We start from the raw sequence: 21248 nt of genomic DNA, 5'->3' as shown, positions 1-21248 counted from the left end.
GGAAGGGGGCTTGTGGCAGCACGTCGGGTCCCACCGAGGCGGAGGTGTCCCAGCAGGAAGCCAAGGGGTGCCGGGATGATGGATCTCGTGGCCATGCACGACTCCTGCACCTGATTCCTGCGGAAAGATGCATTTTTCTTCCTATGGCAAATGCTCTTCCTGCCCCGTTTCCACCCTGGGTGGGGATTTCTGCTGCCATTTGGTCCCTTTTGGGGCTGGATACAACCCCTCGCTCCTTCCTGGGATAAACCTCGAGCAGCCGGTAAAAGGCTGCTGCGCCCTCACCCAGAAGCGATTGCATTAACGGGCGAAAGCTGGGGGGGGATTAATCTTCCGCGCACAGCCAAGGGGAATCGGCCGGGCCGGGAGATGGCCCTGCTGGAATCAATGAAAGGATGGATTTCAGCCTGCAAGACATCGCAGCCTCCCCAGGGTCAGCGCGTCCCGGGCTGCCGGGGTCTGGCCTCCTTTGAATGAAAGAAAGAAGTTAATGAAATTACCGCGAGTCGGAGGAAACACAGAGGAGGCTCTGTGCCTTCCTCCACGGAAAAGCATTCCGGCATTCAAGCTCACCAACATCACCTCCGTGCCAGGGACCCGTGGGGGATGCTGTAAAATCCACCCCCAACCCCGGCCCCGAGCAGCCGTTCTCGGTGCCCTGCTTTTGCCCCGGCTGGTGGGTGCTGCTGGATGGGCTGGTCCGACAGGCAGAGAGGATGCCGTGCCGGAGGGATGGAGAGCAAAGACGCAGAGAAGATGCCGTGATGGAGGGACGGAGAGCAAAGACGCAGAGAAGATGCCATGATGGAGGGACGGAGAGCAAAGACGCAGAGAAGATGCCATGATGGAGGGACGGAGAGCAAAGACGCAGAGAAGATGCCATGCCGGAGGGATGGAGGGCAAACCCACAGAGAAGATGCCATGATGGAGGGATGGAGGGCAAACCCACAGAGAAGATGCCGTGCCGGAGGGATGGAGGGCAAACCCGCAGAGCTGCAGCAAAACAGGCAGCAAAAAAAAAAAAAAAAAAAAAAAAACCAAAAAAAAACCCCAAAAAAAGATGCTCCAACGACCTTATGTCTCCCTGCTGCCAATTAACCTTCCCATGCGATTTTCTCCCCTGCCCAGATCAGCAGGTCCCCAGGCGTGGGTTGGGTCGGGTTGAGAGGATGGGGCAACCCCTCCCGGGCTCCCCGGGGAGCGGAGGCACAGAGAGGGATATTCTGCTTTCCCCCCGCCCCGGCCACCGCCGGCCCCCGCCCTGGGCTAACAACCGTGACTCCTCCGTGCGGCAGAGGAAGCGGGGTTAATGCCGAGGAAAGCCTCGGCCGGCTCCGCTGGGCTCATGCCCTCGATGAAGTTATTGGATTTACTTCCCAGGGAAAAGCAGGGGCCTGGGAGCCAGGTGGGACCCATTAAACCTGGGGACGAGGCAGTGCCGTCCCACCACCCGTCACCACCCCAGCAATGTCCTCCCAAAAATGGGGTGGGGGAGAAAACCCCAAGAGCAGGGGAGGATGGAGGGACAGACGGAGACGCTGGTGGGAGGGAAGGAGGGGAGCAACGGGGTGCGGGTCAGACCCTGCTCATGGGGTAACTCCATCGGCCTGAGAGCGGACATGCTGGGGTCTCTTTTACCCCAATTAGCAGCTTTAGACCCAAAAAGTCCCTCAAGCTGCTAAAATTTAGCCTATGGGAGCACCTCTGTGATGGGAGAAACTTTGCCCCCGTGAAACCCCCTCCTACAAAGCCCTCCCCACCGCAGGGTCCCCTGAGACCCCAGCACCCTCCCAAGGGGCTCCATTCCCAGCCCCCTTCTACCACACGGGTCCCCTCTCAGCCCCTTCAGGGTGTCTGGGGACACCACGAGGTGGGGAATCACCCCACATCTCCTGGCAGCAGCAAAAGGTCCTCCCAGGAGCGGAACAGTCACATCCCCCCCCTCTTCTCCCTCCTGCCTGGATCCAGCTTTTGGGGGTCTGCAGAGGTGTCGAGGGGGGGTTGTGGGGACACCCCCCCTCCCCCTCCCCCAAAGATGCTCAGAAGAAGCAGCATCAAAAAAAAGAGATAATCACAAATCAACACTTTCCCCCCCACGCACCCACCAGAAGGGCCCATTCTACCGATTGCAAACGAGGAACGCGGTGCCCAGATCCCATCATCGTTTTTCCCCTGACCCGACCCTTTAAAACTCTCGCTTTCCCCCAGATTACCTGGATTCGTTGACTTTCCCACAGGTTCAGGTCTCAATTCTCTGGGGGTTCCCTCCCCGGGAGCATCCTCTGCCGGGCGCTGGACCGCGGGCTCGGCTCCTGAGCCCTTTACCCTTGCTCCGGGAAGGCAACAGCCCTTTTTACCCTCAGCTCCATACAGAAAGGGCTGATCCCAGCTCTTTCTTCCTCCCCACCTATTCTGGGCACAGAGTTTTAATGTGAAAATGCTGTGGGCTGTTTGGGGAGCAGGAGGAAGACATCTTTTACTCCAATTTGGCAGAGGTCGCCTCCGCTTATTGCTCTGAGCCTCCTCCCCTGCTGCTCCGAAGGCTTTGAACCCGCTCAGATCCCGTTAATGGGGTTAAGGAACAGCAGGGAAAACGTAGGGTCAGTATCGGAGGAAATACAGGGAGCCTGCTGGTGTTTAGGGCCTGATCCTGCGGGATGCTCAGGCTCTCCATCACCTGGGACGGCCCCCTGGAGCTGCTCTCCGTAAACCCCCGATGCAGGGAAAAACGCCGGCGTGGAAAAGCTCCAGTCGTGGAAACCAAGCAGGGATGCGTTCGGGGGAAGCAGCGCCACGGCACGCTGCTCTCCTCCTCCACCCCGTGGGCTTGCAGGCGGCGAGACGCAGCCCATGGCCACGCTGCAGCAAGGGGAACGCGGTCCCGAGAGCCTTAATTAACCCGGCGATCGGTGTCCGATCGCCCCCCGAAACCAGGACCTTTGCCCGATCTCCCCTCGGAGCCGAGCACATTCCCTTTGCAGAGCCGCCGCGTCTCCCGCTGTTGTGTTTATACCAATTAACTTGCTCAAAGCGATTAATGAGCTCCAACACCTCCAGCCGTCACTTTCCTATAATACTGGCGGCCCAGAGGGTGCGAGTAAAGAGGAGGGCACGTCACCGAGCTGGACCGCCCCACTTCGGGATGGGAAAGAAAGCAAGGCTGGAGATCTGCTTCTCCAAGCGCATCGCGTATCCTCTGAAACCCCCTCCCAAGGAGCCTCTCGTGCAAATTTGCGCCATCGCTTCTCATCCACGATGGCCCGTCCGTCTGTCCCCAGCCCTCCTGGGGCCGGCAGAGGTAAAGGTCTCAGCGTAATCAGGGTCTCGCACTCTCAGAGGAGAGGAAAGGAGGTGCCAGGTTCCCCCAAAGCCTTTGCACCCCATCAGTGGGTCTCCACAGGCGAGTGCAGCAGCCAAAAGGGAAGGAAAGAGCAGATGACCAACGCTTCAGACCAACCCATCAACCCGAGACACCTCTTACATGAGTTGCACGTGCTGGCCCGGTGCCTCAGTGGAGTTAAAACCACCCGGTGCTCTTCAAACAAGCTTTTTTTGGGTGCCTGAGAGGTTTTTTCGGGGTGAAATTGCTTAAAAGTTCAATGGCACGGGTTTTGTTTCCTATCAAGGGACCTTTGAGATATGGAACAGCTTGCGGCTCCTAGCGAGGAGATTTGCAGTTGAAAGGTCAAAGCTGTTTCTGGTTCTCTTTATCAGCGTTGGCCGAGTAAGAGGGAAACCTTTCGCCGTCTGGGTCGGGAAGGGGAGGTCACGCCGGGGACAGAGCACCAGGGATCCGGAGATGAGACACTGATGGCAGAAGGTGGGAAGAAACCCAGGAGACAGGAATTAGGCCCTATCTCCAGACCAGCAAGGCCATGGAGGGGAAGGTTACCCTTCCCACCACCCTTGCAGGCCCCATGGTCCCGTCTTGCTGGAGAACTAAAGGCAGTGGGACGCAATGGTTTGGGGGATACCATTGCCCAAAGTGGATTTGGCCACTGCCACCAGTGGGGTTGGCCCCACTGGTGGCCACTCAGCTCCCTGGACCTTATCTGTGTCCCTCCCAGCACTGCCGGGTTTGCTTTGGCTCGCGCCGTTGACATGGATGAGGACCCATGTTGGGTTTGGGTGCTGGGACGCCTCCAGGGCTCTGCAGGAACACGATGGTGGCCAGGCACAAAACCCCAGAGAAAGCCAGAAGCAGCGTTTGCTTTACAAGCCCAGGGTCTCCTGAGCCTAAACGGAGTCCTGGGCCTGATGGACAAGTTTCTCCACAGCCAAGCTCCACGCAACATGATGTGCGTCCCATCCCATCACCTTTGCCTTCAACCCAAATAACAGGTGCTAGAAGCGTCCTCCAACAATAGCAAAGCTTAAATGCTTCTGGGGTCAGCTTTTACGCAGCCCTGCCTTGTTCTCAGCCTTCATTCCCCTCTTTCCATCCATCCATCCATCCATCCATCCATCCATCCATCCATCCATCCATCCATCCACCCGCCCATCCTGGACCATAGCACCATGGTGCCCATCCCAACCAGAGCTCCGAGCTGTTGGGCACTTTGATCTTCCCCTTTCCCTGCTCCTTCCCCTTCCCTGCACGAACTGGTCCTCGCACACCTTAAATCAGCCGACAAAACCAGGCTGGGAGCTGGGGCAGGCGAAACAAGTCGGTGGGAAGCAAGAAGCCTTGACAGCCCATCTGGTTTTCGCACGACTCCCCCGGCGCTCTCGGCGTTGTCACCTTTCATTCATCCTGACAGGTACAGGGATCGCCACCAACCCGAGCTCTTGAAGTTCTTGACATGCACAATCCCATTACGGAAATACAAGGGCTCCCGCTGATGTGCCTTTGGGGAAAGCAAAACCCTCTGCAAAGCCCTCGGAAAGCGGAAAACACATGGGGAGGAAGGGAAAAAACACCCGCTGAGGTGCATGAAGGTGGCTCCTTGGGGTCAAGCTCAGCTCCTCCGGCTTCCTCTGGTTGTAAAGACATCACCAACCCATCAATCATAGAATCACGGAATGGTTGGGGTTGGAAGGGACCTTAAAGACCGACCAGTTCCAACCCTCCTGCCATGGGCAGGGACGTCTTCCATGGGCAGGGACACCTTCCATGGGCAGGGACACCTCCGGCTAGACCAGGTTGCTCAATAAACCATCCAAGGAAGAGCTGGGGAGGTATTTGCAACCCTTTTCCCCTACACCAGCGTCGCCTGCCTCGGTTTCCCCATCTGAAAGAGGAGCTTTTTGTCCCTTTGATGGGGAACCGCCAAGGTAAGGACACGGCCAGCACCCACCACCATAAAATGCCGAGGAGCCAGAGCATCCTAGGTCCATCCAGCTCCATATACGCCACCGTACCCCGTCCGTCCCGGGGGGGGGGGGGTCTCACCCGGCGGCGGGGCTCACACGTACGTGTGAGCCCCGCCGCCGGGTGAGACCCCCCCCCCCCCGGGACGGACGGATGGGGTACGGGAGCGACAGCGGTGAGAAAATACATCTCTCCATCCCACGGAGCCCCCGGGGACGGCTCCTTTCCCCCCCGGCCCCGGCTCTCCGCCACCAAAGGAAAAAAAAAAAAAAAAAAAAAAAAAAAGAAGCCGATTACTTTCAGGTGTCGGGGCCAGTTAATAAAATAAATCTTCCCCTTAAGGAAAGAGGAGGTTTGCGAGGAGGGAATTTTTTTTTTTCTTTTTTTTTTTTTTTTTCCTTTTTCTTTTTTTCCCCAAAAGGCTAAACGCAAACCAGAAGGCGACGGACTCCGGCACGTTGGCTCCTCTGTCCTTTCGGGATGCAGTCGGAGACACTTGGCTTTGTTTTTTATTTTTTTTTCCCCCCCTCCTTGTTTCATCCCCCCCCCCACCTCTTCCCCCCCCCCCCAAAAAATAAAAATCTCCCCCCAATTTTTAGGGGCCACTATGAATTTATCCCGGCAATCGCACGGCGATGCCGTCCCAGTGGCTCGGCCCTGGGGAGTTACTTCCATCATTGTTTGTTACAGATTCTCAGGAGAAAACTTTTCCTTTCCCTGCAATAAATTTTCTACTTACATTTTAAGGCAAGAAAATGTTTTCCGGTGTTTTTTTTTCAGGTTTTTTTTTTTTTTTTTTTTTTCCCCTGGCGCTCTGTCGGGAATGATTACTCCCAGATTTATTGGGGATTTGCAAAAGGAGGCGGCGATACCTGGGATCTCCGAAACTCGCCGGGATAATGATGCAGGCAGCACTTGTCAGCCTCAGATCTGATTTATGGAGCAAGATTTCATCCGTCCCGGTGCGTATAATTTACCGGGATCTGGAAGTGGCTCATTAGGGGATGAGACGAATAAATCCATCAATCCCTCGGGGAGGGGAAGAGCTTTGTCCAGCTCCGTGGTCGGCTCGCAAATCCCAAAACTGGGGGGGGGGGGGATATGGGGGGGGTTTCTCCCCTCCGGATGGGGAGAAAGGCCCTTGCAGGGGTAATTCGGCATTGCCGGGATGGCTGAGCCCCGGCTGAGGCGGGGGGGTGGAAAAAAGAGGCCCCAAGGTTGGGGGGAGCATCCCGGGGCATCCCCAGGGAGCGGTGCGGGTCCTGCTCCCCCGTGATGGTTCCGTGTGACCTGGGGGGTGCTGAGCCCCCCCCCTCTCCCCCCGGCTCCGCAGACTCCGGACGAGCAGGAGACGCTGGAACCAAACGCATTTGCTCTTATAAAACTGATTTCTAAGGGCTGAGATTTATTCCCGATCCCCCCCCCCCCACCCCCCCCAACCCTGGCATCAGAGAGTCGGTTCAGCCCTTTCTCACTGCCCAGACAGAAGCTGGGCTAACACCCCTCACCCCCCCCCCCCCGCAGCACCCCAAAAACATGCCCCACGCACCCCCCTTTTGCTTCCCCCCTCCCCCTTCCCTCCCCATTTCCACCCTTTTTTTCAGCCATTTTCCAGATAAAGACCAAACTCTGCCCGGGGTCACCCCACGGAAACCCGGAATAAATGCAAAAGGCTCCTGGGGAATAACCGCCCCCCCCAGGGAATTAATTCCCCCCGGCCGCGGGGGGATGTTACATCCTATGGACAAATAAATCCGCGATAACCCCCAGCACCGAGTTACTCTGATTTACACCCATTTAACCAGCTGCTGCGGTAACGCAGGGGCTGGATCCGGCTCCGTATATGTTAAATCCATAGGGAACCTTTTTTTTAATATATATATATGTTTTTACATATTTTTTAATATATATATTTTTATATATATATATATATAAAAACTGAAATAACTGCTGTTATTTCCGATTCACGCCACGTAACGGCGTCATTCAAAAATGAGAAACTCAAAGCGGCTGGAAATCCTCCCACTTCCCGGCCGAGCAAACCTGGAAGGAATTCCCTTGAATCCCGAGACGTTTTCCCCGTTTCGCCACGGCGATGAGATTTTTTTTCGGAGCCCGGAGTCCCGTTCCGCTCCCGGTTAACGCGTCTTTTAGTGGGACGAACGCCGTAAGCGCGCATCCAGCCCAGCATCTCCCGCAAATCCCCGCCAGCGACTCGCTGCCGCTTCCGAGCTTCGTTTCAGCCCCTTTTCTTCTTATTATTATTTTTTATATATAACAGAGATATTTGGAGCAGCTGGAAGGAAAAACAAGCCTGAACTTGGCATCCTCAAGCACTTTCCAAAGCAGCCTGAAAATCCCCCGCACGGACAAAGGACAAATCTTTCCTTATTAAAGCAGAAATCCACCCGGGCGTAAGGGGATGGGGCTGGGAGAAGGGATCCATCCCTCATCCCTCTCCTTCCCAGCGTAAAATTGAGTTTATAGAGACCAAATTAACCAGCGGTGGAAATCCACCCCCGACTGCAAGGACGGGGCCGGATCCTCCTTTCAAGCAGCCCGAGGGAATTAAACCGATTTATTCCTGCAGCTCCTCTAAAAGCCACCACGTCCCCAAAGCACTTTATAAACACTTCGCTTTTTTTTTTTTTCCTTCATTCAGCAGCTGAAAAAAAAAAAAAAAACAACCAAAAAACAACAAAAAACCTGCTAGTTTTCGCGTGGGTTTGAATCCAGCCAAAATAACGGCGATTTTTTTTTTTTTTTTTAAAAATTCTTCTTGCTCCCCCCCACCCCCCCCCCACTCCCCGATCTATCCCGGCGAAAAGCAAATGGAAAACAAAAAGCGCTGGGGCTCGGCTTTCCCGGCGGGTTTCGTCCCCTCCGCAAGCCCCCGGGGTTTTTTTGGCCCGGCGTTTTTGTCCCCCTCGCCGGTTATTGCTACTGTTAATTTACGGCACGCTCCCATCCCACACCGAAGGCTGCTCCGCGGCCAGCGCGGGACGCCAACGGTAACTCAAGAGATTTCAATCACACCCCCCCCCACAAAAAAAAAAAAAAAAAAAAAGCCAAAAAGAAAAAAAAAATAATTAAAAAAAAAAATCGCAATTTCAATAAATTCATTATTTTCCGGAAAAAAAAAAAAAAAATCCGCCCCCCCGCCCCGTTACCAGCACCGAGCGTGTCCGTGTGTTATTCCAGCAGACGCCCGTCCCTCCTCGCCTCATCCCCAGGGCTCTGCGCCCGTAGACGTGACAACCCTAAATAACATTTGTACAAATTGCGAGATTTCTGCAGTTTACGCCGGCGCCTGGCTGCCATTCCCACCCGCTCTTTCGTACCTCCCCGCCATGGAGACGCACCAACTTCCCCGATTTTAGCGCCCGTGCGCCGGCAACGGGATGGAGAAACGCGCCGCCGTTGTGTTTTAACCATAAGAGACATTCACTTGGGGTTAAATTATCCAGAAATACGTCCGGACGGCTATAAAGAGGTGTACGTATGTAAATAGGCACGCGCGTATAAATATACGCATGGGTATATAAGCGTGCACGGGTATAGAAATGCGCATTCATATAGAAAAACGCATGCGTATATAAAAATGCACGGAGAAAAATGCACGTATAGAAGCGCACGGAGAAAAATGCACGGAGAAAAACGCACGTAGAAAAACGCATGGGGAAAAAAGCACGGAGAAAAATATATCGGCCTGTATAAATATATATCTCCGCGTGTATAAATATATATATATATACGCGCACCTGTAAAGCACGGGGGTGACACGGAGGTTGTCGCCTGCCTTCGGGCATGGTTCTTACGCAGGGGGGTGTGGATGTTTGCGCGGGTGCTTTGCCTTTTGCCAGACCTGGAAACGGGGGGACCGTTTGTTTTCTCCGTCGTCAGCCTCGTTAATTAACGAACCCAGCCCCGGCTCGGGTGGGTTGGCGGCAGGGTCAGAGCGAGGGGCTCCGTCTCCCCACCCGCGAAGGCGGCAGGGGGCTGCCATCAGCGGGGGACGTTTCCCCGGGTCGATGAATAAAGTCATTTTTCCTGCCATCGACGAGGCCGATGCTGAGGGAGACGGAAGCGGGGCTCGGGATGAAGCTGGGCGCTGAGGCGGGCAGGGGGGAATTGGAGGATTTTCGGGGATGTTTGGGAGGCAGAGAGGGATGTGCAGACAGACAAGGGCTGAGGATTGACGCCGCGATGGCTCCGCGGCTTTAGCAAAAAAAAAAAAAAATAAAAAATAACGTCAAGCACGGGGACAGAGTCCCTTCGCTGATTGTTGTCCCTGAGCGACAGAGAGATGCAGGGACGTGCCCAAGACAAACTAGAAGACCATGTTGGCACCCAACAAGGGGCGTAAACCCCCCAGGGCTGAGTCTCCCCTGGGGAGAAGGTCTCCCTGGAGAAGGTCCTCGCCGTGGGGCGCAGAGCCCGGGAGGAGCCCAGGCTGGGGACACAAGCAGAAGAGCCACCAGCGTGGCCAACCGAGTCCCTCGCCTTCCTTGGGCATGGGAAGAAAACCTCATGGGCTCCGCCAAAACGCATGTCCTTGCAAAGGACTTCATTGGGTTGTCCTTTTGTCCACCCGTGGTGTTTCTCCGGGCTGAGGACCTGGCCTGGGCATGGAGAGGAGCAGCAGAGCTGGGGCCTCCAAGCCCTGGTCCGAGCTTGGTCAGCCGTCACAGCTGGGGATGCCACGGGCTGGAGGGGGCTTTGGTGTCCAACAGTGTCGTCAGGAGGACAGTTGTCCCCAGATTCTGTCCCTTCTGCCTCGGCCCTGAAGGCCACGTTGGGGCTGAGCTGCCTCCCCCCTTCCCCGAGGAAGCCGTAGCTTTGTCTCAGCAGGCTCCCGGCAACGTTTTTTTTTTCTCCCTCAAACTACAGATTGCAGAGGCAAAAAAAAACCCAAACCAAACTTAAAATCACCCCCCCACACCCTTGAGAAAAAAAGCCCACGGGCTGGACCATCACTGCTGGTCCTTATCTGGGCTGCTCGACCTTCGGGCTGGAGGCAAAGCGTGTCCTTGGAGGAGGAGGAGAAGCCGCCCGTTCCCTTGCGTTAACCATTGCTCCTCGCCGGCATTTTCCAAGGCTCTGGGTAACGTTGGGAAGCCTCGGCCGCGTGGGGACGTTCCTACAAACCACAGAGCTATGCAAACCCTCCCCGGCCTCCTGCCGAGCTCTTCAGTGACATCTCGTGATCCCAGGGGAGGCGAGGCAGCTCTCCGGGATGGTGGAGATGGTCGGGAAAGCCAATGGATGCAAAGAGAGGGGGGGGAAAAAATTCCTCCTCCCAGCAAGCGAGAGAGAAACGAAAACAGAAAAGCTTTGCCCACAGAGTGTCCCGCTGGAGTCCTCCCGCGGCACTCGGTGGCTCTCTTGCCACGGCTCGTTTGGTGGCAGATGCAATTGAAATGGGGCCACAAAAGGTCACCTCAATCCCAAAGGCGACCCAGCGGCGCTTCCCCTTGCAGAGACGTCGGAGTGGGACGTCGGGACACGGTGAAAAGTTTCCCCTGGAAGCTTTTCAGCCGAGGAGTTTGTTGGGATCGTCCTTTGCCCACAAATAATCTGGTTTACGGTAAATAAACCCCAACAAGACCCGGGGGCACCCCGGGGACCTCTCCGCCCCGGTCAGTCCCCTACTGGCACCCATCCATGATGCTCTGAGAGAGGCGCCCACCTTGGTCTCCCCCCGGCAGCCTTTGTCCCCGATCTCAAGGCACCCAAACGCATCCGTCCACCAAGCCGGGAGGAGGAGGAGGCACCCTGGTGTGGCTCTACGCGCAAGAAAACGCAGGGCGGAGGGTTGGTGGCAGGTCCAGAAGGAGACCCCAGGAGCTCTGGTCCTCAGCCCTGCTTCCCTGGAGGGACCAAACCCCTCGGCAGCTCCCCCAACGCACGCCGACGCCGCTAACACCCAGAAGAGCTCACAAACCTCTCCTCAGGCTGCCTTCAGCTCCCGAATACCCCAAATCCCGCACACCAAACACCTTCCCGAGACCTCTTCCACCTGCCCGGCGGTGGCTCCAGACGGGAAAACCAGTACATCCCAAACCAGCCCCCTCCGCGCCACCGGCACACGTGGACGGGCTCATCCTCTGCTCTTAAAATCCTTTTAAATGCCAGCAGTAAAACTGGGAGAGGTTCATTGAAACTAATAAGCCTTTGCAGGAGTTATGCGACGTTTAATAATATTTAATGACTTGTTGCGTGCCAGAGGACTTACAGTCCCCCTTCAGCAATAATTTACAACACGCAGCGAGCTGCGGACAGTCCAACAGGGAAAATCTCGGCAGCTGCTGCGAAGGGAAAGCATCGGGAAGGCTGCGGGATGCGGAGGGAGCCGTCGTGGGCATCGAAAGGGTGGGCGAGGAGGGGGCACCCCACAGACCCCCCCCTTTGCAGGGCCGGGACTCCCCGCCAGGAGAAGTTTGAGCCCAGGATCGCGACCCAGCCACTATTTTTCTTGCAAATCCCGGTTCCCCCGACCAGGGGAGGCTGGAAAATCCAGCCGGGATTTCTGCCACGCGCCACGGACCCGGCGCTCCGGCGATAACGCCAGTTTTTGCAACGACCCGGCGACGCGGTATCGATCCCGCAACCGCTGCCAAGACACGGCGACGGGGGGTGTGTGGTGTGTGGGGGGGGGTCACATTATATTTTGATCATAAGCTCTTCGAAACAAGATTGACTTGTGATTCCGGATTTGCAGCGTGCCTGGGATAACAAAGTACTGCCCCAGCACCGCCAATAAAAGCCGTATCACGCTAAATAACGTTATTTAATGGTCAGTGTTACCCCGTTGTGCTATTTAACATCACGTGTGGGATCCGCCTGGTCCTTCTCCGCCTCTTTTTGCTGCTCCCGCGCAGTTCATCCCCTGCCCTGCAGCCCCCCGATACCCGCAGGTTATTTTTTCCTGGACCCAGAGCGCGGAGCGATGCCCCGGGGCCAGCCGAAAGCCACGGTCCATGTTCTGCGTGAGGGAAAACAGCAAACGGAGGCGTAAAACATCACCCCTCGGCCCAAATACCTGCTCGTTTCTCCGTGCCTGTTACTCAGTCCCCTCTCTCTTTGTCACCCGGCCTTCGAATCGCCAAACCCGCCCCATCATTTTGCGCACAAACCCCCCCGCAAAGTGCTATACCCCCCACCCCGCCTCCTCCATCCAGTCAAACGCTCGGCCCCGGGGGGAGCAGCAGAAGCACCTCCGGATGGAGGCAGAGGACAAAAAAAGGGAGGAGAGAGGGTTAAAAAAAAAAAAAAAAAAAGTCCAGGCAAGCTCTGATCCACTCTGCCCGCTGGAAAAGCCAAAGCCGGGCTGCTGGGATGGGGGGACCCAAATCCTGGGGTGTGGGACCAGCGGCAGGGACACGTGGGGAGTAGGATGGGACCAAGTCGGGGCCGGGAGCAAATGCCACCCATGCCAGCAGAGCCCAAGGGCGGACATGGCACCGTGGGATCCTGGATCCCATATCCCAGGGTCACCATCATCCCTGGATCCCGTGTCCCAGGGTCATGATCATCCCTGGATCCCTTGTCCTAGCGTCACCATCATCCCTGGATCCCATGTCCCAGGGTGAAGGTCTTCCCTGGATCCCAGCGTCACCATCATCCCTGGATCCCATGTCCCAGGGTCATGATCTTCCCTGGATCCCAAGTCCCAGGGTCACCATTATGCCTAGATCCTGTGTCCCAGGGTCACCATCACCCCTGGATCCCGAGTCCCAGGGTCACCATTATCCCTAGATCCCGTGTCTCAGAGTCACCATCATCCCTGAACCGACCTGCCCAGGCCTCAGCCCTGGCCTTGGGGAGGAAAAGGCTACAAATGGGTTCGGTACAGCTTGGGAAGGGGGGAAAAAAAAAACAAAACCCGAGGGTGTCTGAAAAATGGAAGTTTCTCCCCCTGCCCGGGATTTTGAGCTGCTCGAAGCAGTTGGGGATGAAGCTTTAAATCAAGGAAGGGCCCTGGGCATTTCCTGTAGCTGGGAGACACTGGGAGCGCTGGGAGGGGAAGAGCAGGGCCCCTGCCTTGAGGATGGAGGAGGTGCGACCCACTCGGGAAAGGGACCTGGGGGCTGGGGGTGGTGGTGGTGGTGAGGGGGGGGGGTGTTGGAAATTGGGATTAGAGGGTTAACGAAGTGGCTGGGAGGACGCACGTGACTGGCTGTGGAGTGGGGGGAAGTGGGCTGTGGGTGTGTATGGGGGGGGGTTGGGGGGGGGGGGTGTTTGCTTGGCGATCCCTCCCTTCCCATCCCCACCATCCCCCTCCTCCCCCCGGCCCCCCGCACAAAATCCGCTCCCCTCCGGCCGCCCCCCCCGCCGTTGCCTCCAACCTGCGGCATGGAGGCACCGGGCTGCCCGGCTTTTCCCCCTCCACCTCGTCGGGCCGGACCCCCCCCGGGGCTCCCCCGGCCTCCCATCGCCTTCACGGTCGCTCCGCCACCGGGAACCCCCCGGCAACCGCCGCCGCTCAGCCCCCGCCCGGCCCGCTGTCCGCCGGCCAAGGCCGAGCCCCGGTACCTGGGGGTCGCCAACCCGGGCCCCCTCGCCGTGGCCGTCAATGGGAAGCCCTTCTACCCGGCCGGGGCTGCAGGTACCGGGGCGAGCGGCGGGTGGATGGGGCGAGCCGGGGTCGCCAACCCCCTCCCCGGCCCCTTCTGCTTCTCTTTCCTCCTCTCTACCCCCGCCCGGCGGGCCCGATCCTGCCCTCGGTCTCTGCCGGCACCCCCAGCCCTCGCTCCCCCACCCCTCAAAAGCGGCCTGTCGCCGACACGCTCTCCCTCGGCTTCACCGAGGCGGCCGCTGTCGCGATATGGCCCCGTCGGAGCGGAGACCGCCCGGACCGACAGGAGCCGGCGAGGGCCGGGCCGGTGCTCCTGTGCGTCGGGCGACCGGGACTGTGTCGCGACAGAGACCGAGGTCTCCGGGATCGTTCCCGCCTTCCAGAAAGGGGGGAGAGGGAGGAAAAAGGGAGAAGAGGCGGTGGGAGAGACCCGGCCCCGCTGCCGCGACGGCGGGGACCGGCCCGGCCGGAGGATCGGCGGGTCCCGATGGGGACGGAGCCCTTTAAGGGGGTCGGGGACCGGGACCGACCCCGTCCCTCCGGAGGAAGCTGGAAAGGGGCGACCGGCCGCTGCCTCCCGTGCCCGGGACTCACCGGGCAGGACCGGCGGCAGCAACGGGCCGCACGGACGGAGCCGGGGCTCCGGGGCTGGCAGAGCACAGGGTTGCCCGGCTCTGGGACTCCCGATTCCCGGCTCCGGGGCTCCCGGTAGACATCGCTCCCCGGTGCCCGACTCCCGGGCGCTACCCGCCGGGGCTCCGCACCCCTCTCCCGGGGCAGGACAAGGCGCTTCCCCGGGGCTTTCCCCATTGCTTCCACCGACCGAGCAACAACCCGCCGCTCCCTCGCACTATTCCCTCCCGGCCGGGACCGTCGGGGACTCCATCCGGGGCCGACTGAGCTCGTCGCATCCCTCCGGGGCTCCCCGGTCCCACGGGCCTTTTATCCCCCCCCCGCCCCGTTCGCTTTAATATAAGAAGAAAAAAGGCAGCGCCGCGGGTGTAATGGGAACCAGGTGGGGCCTGGCAAAGCCGCCCTGCTCCCGACCGGGGTGATGGTGTGTTGGGGGGGGGGGGTGGGGGAACAGGTAGGAAAAAAATCCCGGGGACACCGGACCGCTCCCCTCCACCGCGCTTACCTGCTCCCGGTGCGGCGGGAGGGATGCTGCCGTCCCCGGGGGTGGCTGTCGCTGGCGGTCGCTGTGTCTTTCCCCCCCCCCCCCCCCCCCCCCCCCCCCCCCCCCCCAACACACACACCCCGGTTCCTGGGAGCCCTTTCCGTGCCCCCATCCCTTCGCTAATGATCCCTTTGAGTTCTCCTTTCCCCTCCTGGTTAACCCAAGTATGGTACAGCTGTTCCCCAGCTGCCGACTTCCCCAGCGCCGCCAAATCTTTCAGGGGGTGTCAGTTTAGGAAGGGGGGGGGGTGGGTGGAGGGAGCTTGGAAATATCTATATCTTCTCTTTTTCCCATCCTCTTTGTCCCCCTGCAACGCCCTGTTTATTTAGCTACGTGCCCGTATCCTGCTCCCTTCCTGCCTTCGCCTTCTTTCTGGCCATTTATTTATTTGTCTCCAACGCCGAAACCCGGCGGGTCGCTCGGAAACGCGGCGCGTTGCCTCTGAAAAGGGGGAAAAACCCCAAATCCGATGCATTTATGGGGCCACTTTGCAGCGGGATTTTTTTTTATTTCGGTCATTTTTCTTCATTTTCGGTCACTTGGGGGATTTTTGCCGTCTCTCCGCTCCTTGGCGGGGCTTATTTTTTATCATTAATCCCCCCCCGGCCTGGAGGCTGAGCCCTTTGGAGGACAAAGCGGGGAGGAAACGGTAATTTGGACTCATCCCTTCGCCGTTACCTACCACCAGGGCACGTAGACAGGTCGGTACCGGGAGGGACAGGGAGCAATCACCCCCCCAAACCCCCCCCAGATAACATTTTCCCCCTTAATTCAAAGCAGCTGGACCTGGACTCTCGGCTGCAAGCCGTAACCCCCAAATTGCCTTAATTAGGAAACAACTGAAAAATCAAAAACGAAAGTCCGGAAAAGGCCGCGGCGGGGGCTGGTTTGGGTGGGGTGCGGAGCCCCCGGTGGGTCCGCAGGGATGGGGACCCCCTTCCCCGGCTCCACCGGGAGGTGATGGTTAACGGGCCGGGAAGGAGGATCCATCCCGAAGGAGGCGATTTTCCCCCCCCTCGCCGGCCCCGAGCGCTGCGCTGTGCTCGAGGCCTGGCCGTGGGCCTGATCCTGCCCCTCTGAGGGGGCCAGTGGTCTCCACCTGCAGCAAGCCCGAGTCTCCGGAGCTGGTGCTCGGGGTGGGGGTGAGACTGGGGCAAAACCCGGCATTTTCAGGTTGTTTCCTTCCCAGGTGATGTCCCTGTGTCCCCTCAGCTGCCGGGGGACCCCAAGCCGTCCCCCCCATCCGTTAAGTTCCCCCTGGGTTTTTCCTTCACCAGTTCAGCTCCTCGGGGTCCCAGTAGCACCCGGCATCGGCCGGAGCCGCTGAGCTCCATGTGTCCCTGCGTGGGGACAAACAACCCTCCCGGGGGACAAAGGTGACCTCGGAAACGCGTGGCAGCGACTTATCTCCTTGAACCCATTTCATCAGACGCCCCAGAGACGCAGCAGCAGCGAGGGGAAGGCGGGGGGGGGAAACGGACGCCCAAATGTCTTGCTCTGGCCCCCCCAGCCCCACGGGAGGGTGGGGAAGGGGAGCTCTGCTGGAGCAAAAAGCCGGGGGAGAGGGGGGGTGGGGGGGTATTTTTCACTCCTTTCCAAGTGGTTTCCTGAGAGTTACAGCCACAGGGAAATGCTGGCCCTGGGAGGGGGGGGGGGAGGGGGGCGGGCAGAGGCTCCCCTTGAACCGAGCTCCAGCGTGGGGGTCTGGATACGGCCCAGCGCCGGGGAGGGCTGGGGTTACTGGTGGATCCGATGTCTCCGCCCCGGGCGCAGCCGAGCAGGGCAGAGGTGCCAGCCCGTGCTGGAAGGGAGCGGGAGGAGAGGGATGAGGAGAGTCGAGTCGTCCCCCCCCCCCCTCACCCATCCCTTAGTAGCTACATCCAAGAGGGTCCCCAAGTGGGGACCCTCATCTGCGTGTCCCCAAGCACCCGCAGCTCCAGCCAGGCTTCCCCCCCTCCCCCCAACACCCTCGGTGAGCGTTGCCCTCCCCGGTGATGGATTTGACCCGCTGCGCGCCTCTGCTGAGCCCCTTTTTCCTGGGACTGTACCCCAGCATCCCCCCGGAGAGGACTGGGACCGTGCTGGGATGGGCTGGGGCTGCGGGCACGGAGAGCTCTTGCCTTCATTAGCACCGTTAACACCACCCCGCCTCGCGCCTCTCCCCCTGCCAGGCGGCGAGAAGGGATGCAAAGGCGGGTACCAGGCGATGCCCGCAGCCTGCCGGGCCCCCCTCAAAGCCTCGGGGGAGCTGGGGTGCCCGCTGGCAGCACCCCTGGGCAACCTGCGGGAACACGAGGTCGCCGAACTCCCCGAGCCCCTGGGCAAGAGCAAGAGCAAGAAGCGGAGGAACAGGACGACCTTCAGCACGTTCCAGCTGGAGGAGCTGGAGAAGGTCTTCCAGAAGACGCATTACCCCGACGTCTACGCCCGGGAGCAGCTGGCGCTACGGACCGACCTGACTGAAGCCAGGGTACAGGTATGGACACGGGTCCCTGTCTCTCCTTGGGTTGGGCAGGGGTCCCTGGTTCCCGTTGGGATGGGCAGGGGTCCCTGGCTCCCGTCGGGATGAGCACGGGTCCCTGGTTCCCTTCAGAATGGACACGGGTCCCTGGCTCCCGTTGGGATGGGCAGGTGTCCCTGGTTCCCGTTGGGATGAGCATGGGTCCCTGGTTCCCGTCGGGATGGGTATGGGTCCCTGGTTCCTGTTGGGATGAGCATGGGTCCCTGGTTCCCGTCGGGATGGCCCCAGGTGGTGCCAGGCAGAGCTGGAGGATGCTTTTCCCTCCTCCGATGCTGGGTTAGAAGCTGTTTTCCCAGGAGGATTTTGCTCAGCCCCAGAGGGGAAATCCCAAGCCCAAGGGCTCGCTTCACCCACCACCAAAGGGTTCAGGTGCCGGCTGCCTCTCCGAGCTCTCTCCAGTTGTTCCCTCTCTGCAGCACCCAAGGGAGAGGAGGAGCCAAAATTTGGGAAGTCATTGCCAACCTTCCCCTCCAGCATTCCCTAACGTGATCCCCCTCCATGCACCCTCATCCCCAGCCTCCCCCAGCTCAGCTCCCTCCAGCCCAGCACCAGCAGCGATGGAGCTGCCATCCCAGGAGAGGGATGCCCGGGGGCTCGGCCTGGATGGGGCTGGGGGTGGCATGTCCCGGGATGCGGGGCAGGATGTTCAGCCTGGAGAAGAGAAGGCTCCGGGGAGACCTTCCAGCCCTTTCCAGTCCCTAAAGGGGCTCCAGGAAAGCTGGGGAGGGACTCGGGATCAGGGAGGGGAGCCATGGGACGAGGGGGGATGGATTTACACTTGAAAGAGGGGAGATTTTGATGACATCCGAGGGAGAAATTCTTGGCTGTGAGGGCGGTGGAGCCCCTGGCCCAGGTTGCCCAGAGAAGCTGTGGCTGCCCCATCCCTGGAGGGGTTCAAGGCCAGGTTGGACGGGGCTTGGAGCCACCTGGGCTGGTGGGAGGTGTCCCTGCCCAGGGCAGGGGGTGGCACTGGCTGGGCTTTAAGGTCCCTTCCACCCAAACCATTCCATGAATCTATGAGACCCTCCCTCACCGCCCCGGCTCCACCGGCATCACGCTTGCGTCAAGCCAGGGAGCTCCTTCCAGAGGCGGCTCCGTGTGGTTTGAGGCTCCTGGTGGGAAGAGGCGGCTGGAAGGGGGCACCCGGCAGGGAGGGGAAGAGAAGGCGGGTGGGTAACAAAGAGAGCAGGGAGCACCCATGGGGTGTGGGGCGCCTCGAGCCACCGAGTCCTGGGCGCTGCCCTCCCCGTGGGGCAGGAGCTGGGGACAAGGCGTGGGCAGGGGACCCGCTGTGGCCTCCCAGCCATCTTCGAGCCGTGGTTTGGGGTGGATTTAGATGAAATTACCTGTGAGAGCCCCACGGTGAGCATCCGGTACCGCGTCTTCCTCTTCGGTACCGCGTCCTCCTCTCTGGGAGATGCTGCTGGAGCCGTGACCCACCCAGCTCCGGTCCCTGGCCCCATCCAGCAGCTCAGAGGGGAGGTGCAGGTGGGTCATCGTGACCGCGCAGGACCCAAAAAACCTCATTCTGCACCAAAAACCTGAATTAAACGAAGCCCAGAAGCGCAAGGGAGAGAAAAGGGCCACACCCGGAGCAGGGCTGCTCATTTTCCAAGGGGGATAGGAGATATTCCTGCTCTTGGTAGAGAAAAAGCCTGGCGAGCTCAAACAGGGCTGCTCAGGGGCGGCTTTCTCCCGTCATCTCCCATCCACGGGGATGCTGGGATTGGGATCGGTCCCAGCGGGGCTCTTTTCCTGCTGGGAAGATGAGCGGGGACCCGGGCAGGGGGCTGCCCATCTCACCCCAGGGCTGGAGGTGGGAGGGGAAGAACGGGGGTCCCTGCGCTTCAGCCCCCTCCTCCATCCCCCCAGGTCTGGTTCCAGAACCGACGGGCCCAAGTGGCGGAAACGGGAACGGTACGGGAAGATCCAGGAGGTGAGAGATGCCGCGGCGCCTTGCCCCTGCCCCACCGTGTCCCATTCCCGCCCAGGGTAGGGGTCCCGTCCGTTGCATCCAGGGTCCCCATGGGGTTGCCCCCCATCACCTATTTTTGCCCTTTCTCCACCCTCGGGAAAAGCGCGTGGCCCCGGATGGAAAAGGGGGACGGAGGCAGCACCACGTTTTGCCACACGCGGGAAGATGCTGCGTCACTGTCCCCCTCCGCCTCCCGTGGCAACATGCCCTTAGGGGCAGGTTTTGGGGTGTGCCCCCCCCCCGCCCCCGCAAGCTGCCCCACATCCATCAGTGCTTCCTGCCCCACTTTTCTGCAAAACCGCATTATTTTTTTTTTTTTAATTTTTTTTTTTTTTTTCCTCCCAACATGGAAAAGCATAAAAAATAAATTTAAAACCCGGCTCCGCGCGCATCCCTGATGCCGAACTCTCCCATGGCTGCCCTCCACGGGGTAGGGAGGAAGATTTCAACCGGGATTCAACCCCCCCCCGCCCCCCCCAAAAGCAATTACATTAAAGCAAAGGCATCCCCCCTTTGCACCCTGGGGGTGGGGGGATTGAAGGGGGGGTGATGTGGTCGTCCCCCCCCCCGCCCCCCCAGCTTCACTTTGGGCTTTTTTTTTTTTTGGTTCTTTCTTCCAGCTGCAGAACAACCTGTGGCCGAGCTCCAGCCCCGGGAGTCCCGCGGGGCTCCTGCCCCCCGAGAGCATCCCGTCCCCCTGCATGTCTCCGTACCCCCACCCTCACGGCAACATCGCCGGCTTCGTGGGCATCCCCGCTTCTCCCACCCCCCACCCCGCCATCAACGGCCTCTACTCCCTGCACGGCCTCCCCCCGGCCTCGGCCCTGGGCACCCACCCCTTCGAGCCGGCACCCGAACACGACTACAAGTCGCCCACCCTGGTGCCGCTGAGGGTGAAGAGCAAAGAGGCGACCAGTAGCCTGCTGAACTGGGCTACGTGATCCTCCCCCCCCCCACCCCCCCCGCCACCAACACCCCCCCAGAGAGGGACACAGACCGTTTCCACACATCCCCCCCGCCCCCCGCCGCGGAGCGTGTCCTCCTCACCCTCCCCCCCCCAACCAAGCACCAGGGTTTGGGAGCAAGTTGGTGGGGGTCACCCTCACCCCCCCCCCCCGCCCCGCACCCCCATCTCCGAGCGCTCTCCTGCATCCCAGCCCGCTCCATCGCTCTGCCATCGCCCCCCCCCCCCCCCCCCCCAACGTGGGTGATGAGGGGAGGGGGCAAAGCAAGGCCCCTGGGGGAGGGAAAAGGGTCACCCCCAAACCCCGTCCACCCCAGCGGGGCTGGAACTGGCAGCTCAGGACCCTGAAAGCGGCTCCTGAAAAACCTGAGCCCCCCCCCCCCACCCCGAGCACATTCGGTGAGTGGGATTTGATGGAGGTACCCGGTGGTTTGCAGCAGGGTCGCAGCCCGTTGGCCCCCCCCCCCACAACCCCATCTGCATCCCCCCCCTGCCTGCATTTCGCCCCCCCCCGCCCCAATCCGGGAGGTCACCAGCCCTGGGAATGTCCAGGGAGGGGACTGTGCTGGGGTGGGGGCAGGGGGGGAGTGCCAGGGGACCACCGTGGCAGGGGGCACCACGTCGTTTTGGGGGTAGCGCTCCCCTCCCCAGCTGAAATTGGGCTGCTGACCCCCCCCTCCGCCCCCAGTGCAGCCCAGCAATGGCAGAAACTGGGGTCTCCC

General features: G+C 59.9%; 2 protein-coding genes across 2 annotated transcripts in view; both read left to right on the top strand.

Annotated features, from left to right (window-relative positions):
- SLC16A4 (solute carrier family 16 member 4) overlaps positions 1-21248 on the top strand; it is a 383212-nt gene that overhangs the window by 131898 nt on the left and 230066 nt on the right. The window lies entirely within an intron of this gene.
- On the top strand, positions 13667-20503 carry ALX3 (ALX homeobox 3). Its single transcript, XM_054181504.1, is given in 5 exon segments — positions 13667-13919; positions 17238-17542; positions 19460-19483; positions 19485-19523; positions 20183-20503. Coding segments are annotated over 5 exon segments (942 nt in total).

Source organism: Rissa tridactyla, chromosome 21 (genome assembly GCF_028500815.1).
Source record: "Rissa tridactyla isolate bRisTri1 chromosome 21, bRisTri1.patW.cur.20221130, whole genome shotgun sequence".
Taxonomy (NCBI): Eukaryota; Metazoa; Chordata; class Aves; order Charadriiformes; family Laridae; genus Rissa; species Rissa tridactyla.
Note: the sequence above shows the minus strand (reverse complement) of the source record. Positions and strands in the feature narration are given on the sequence as shown.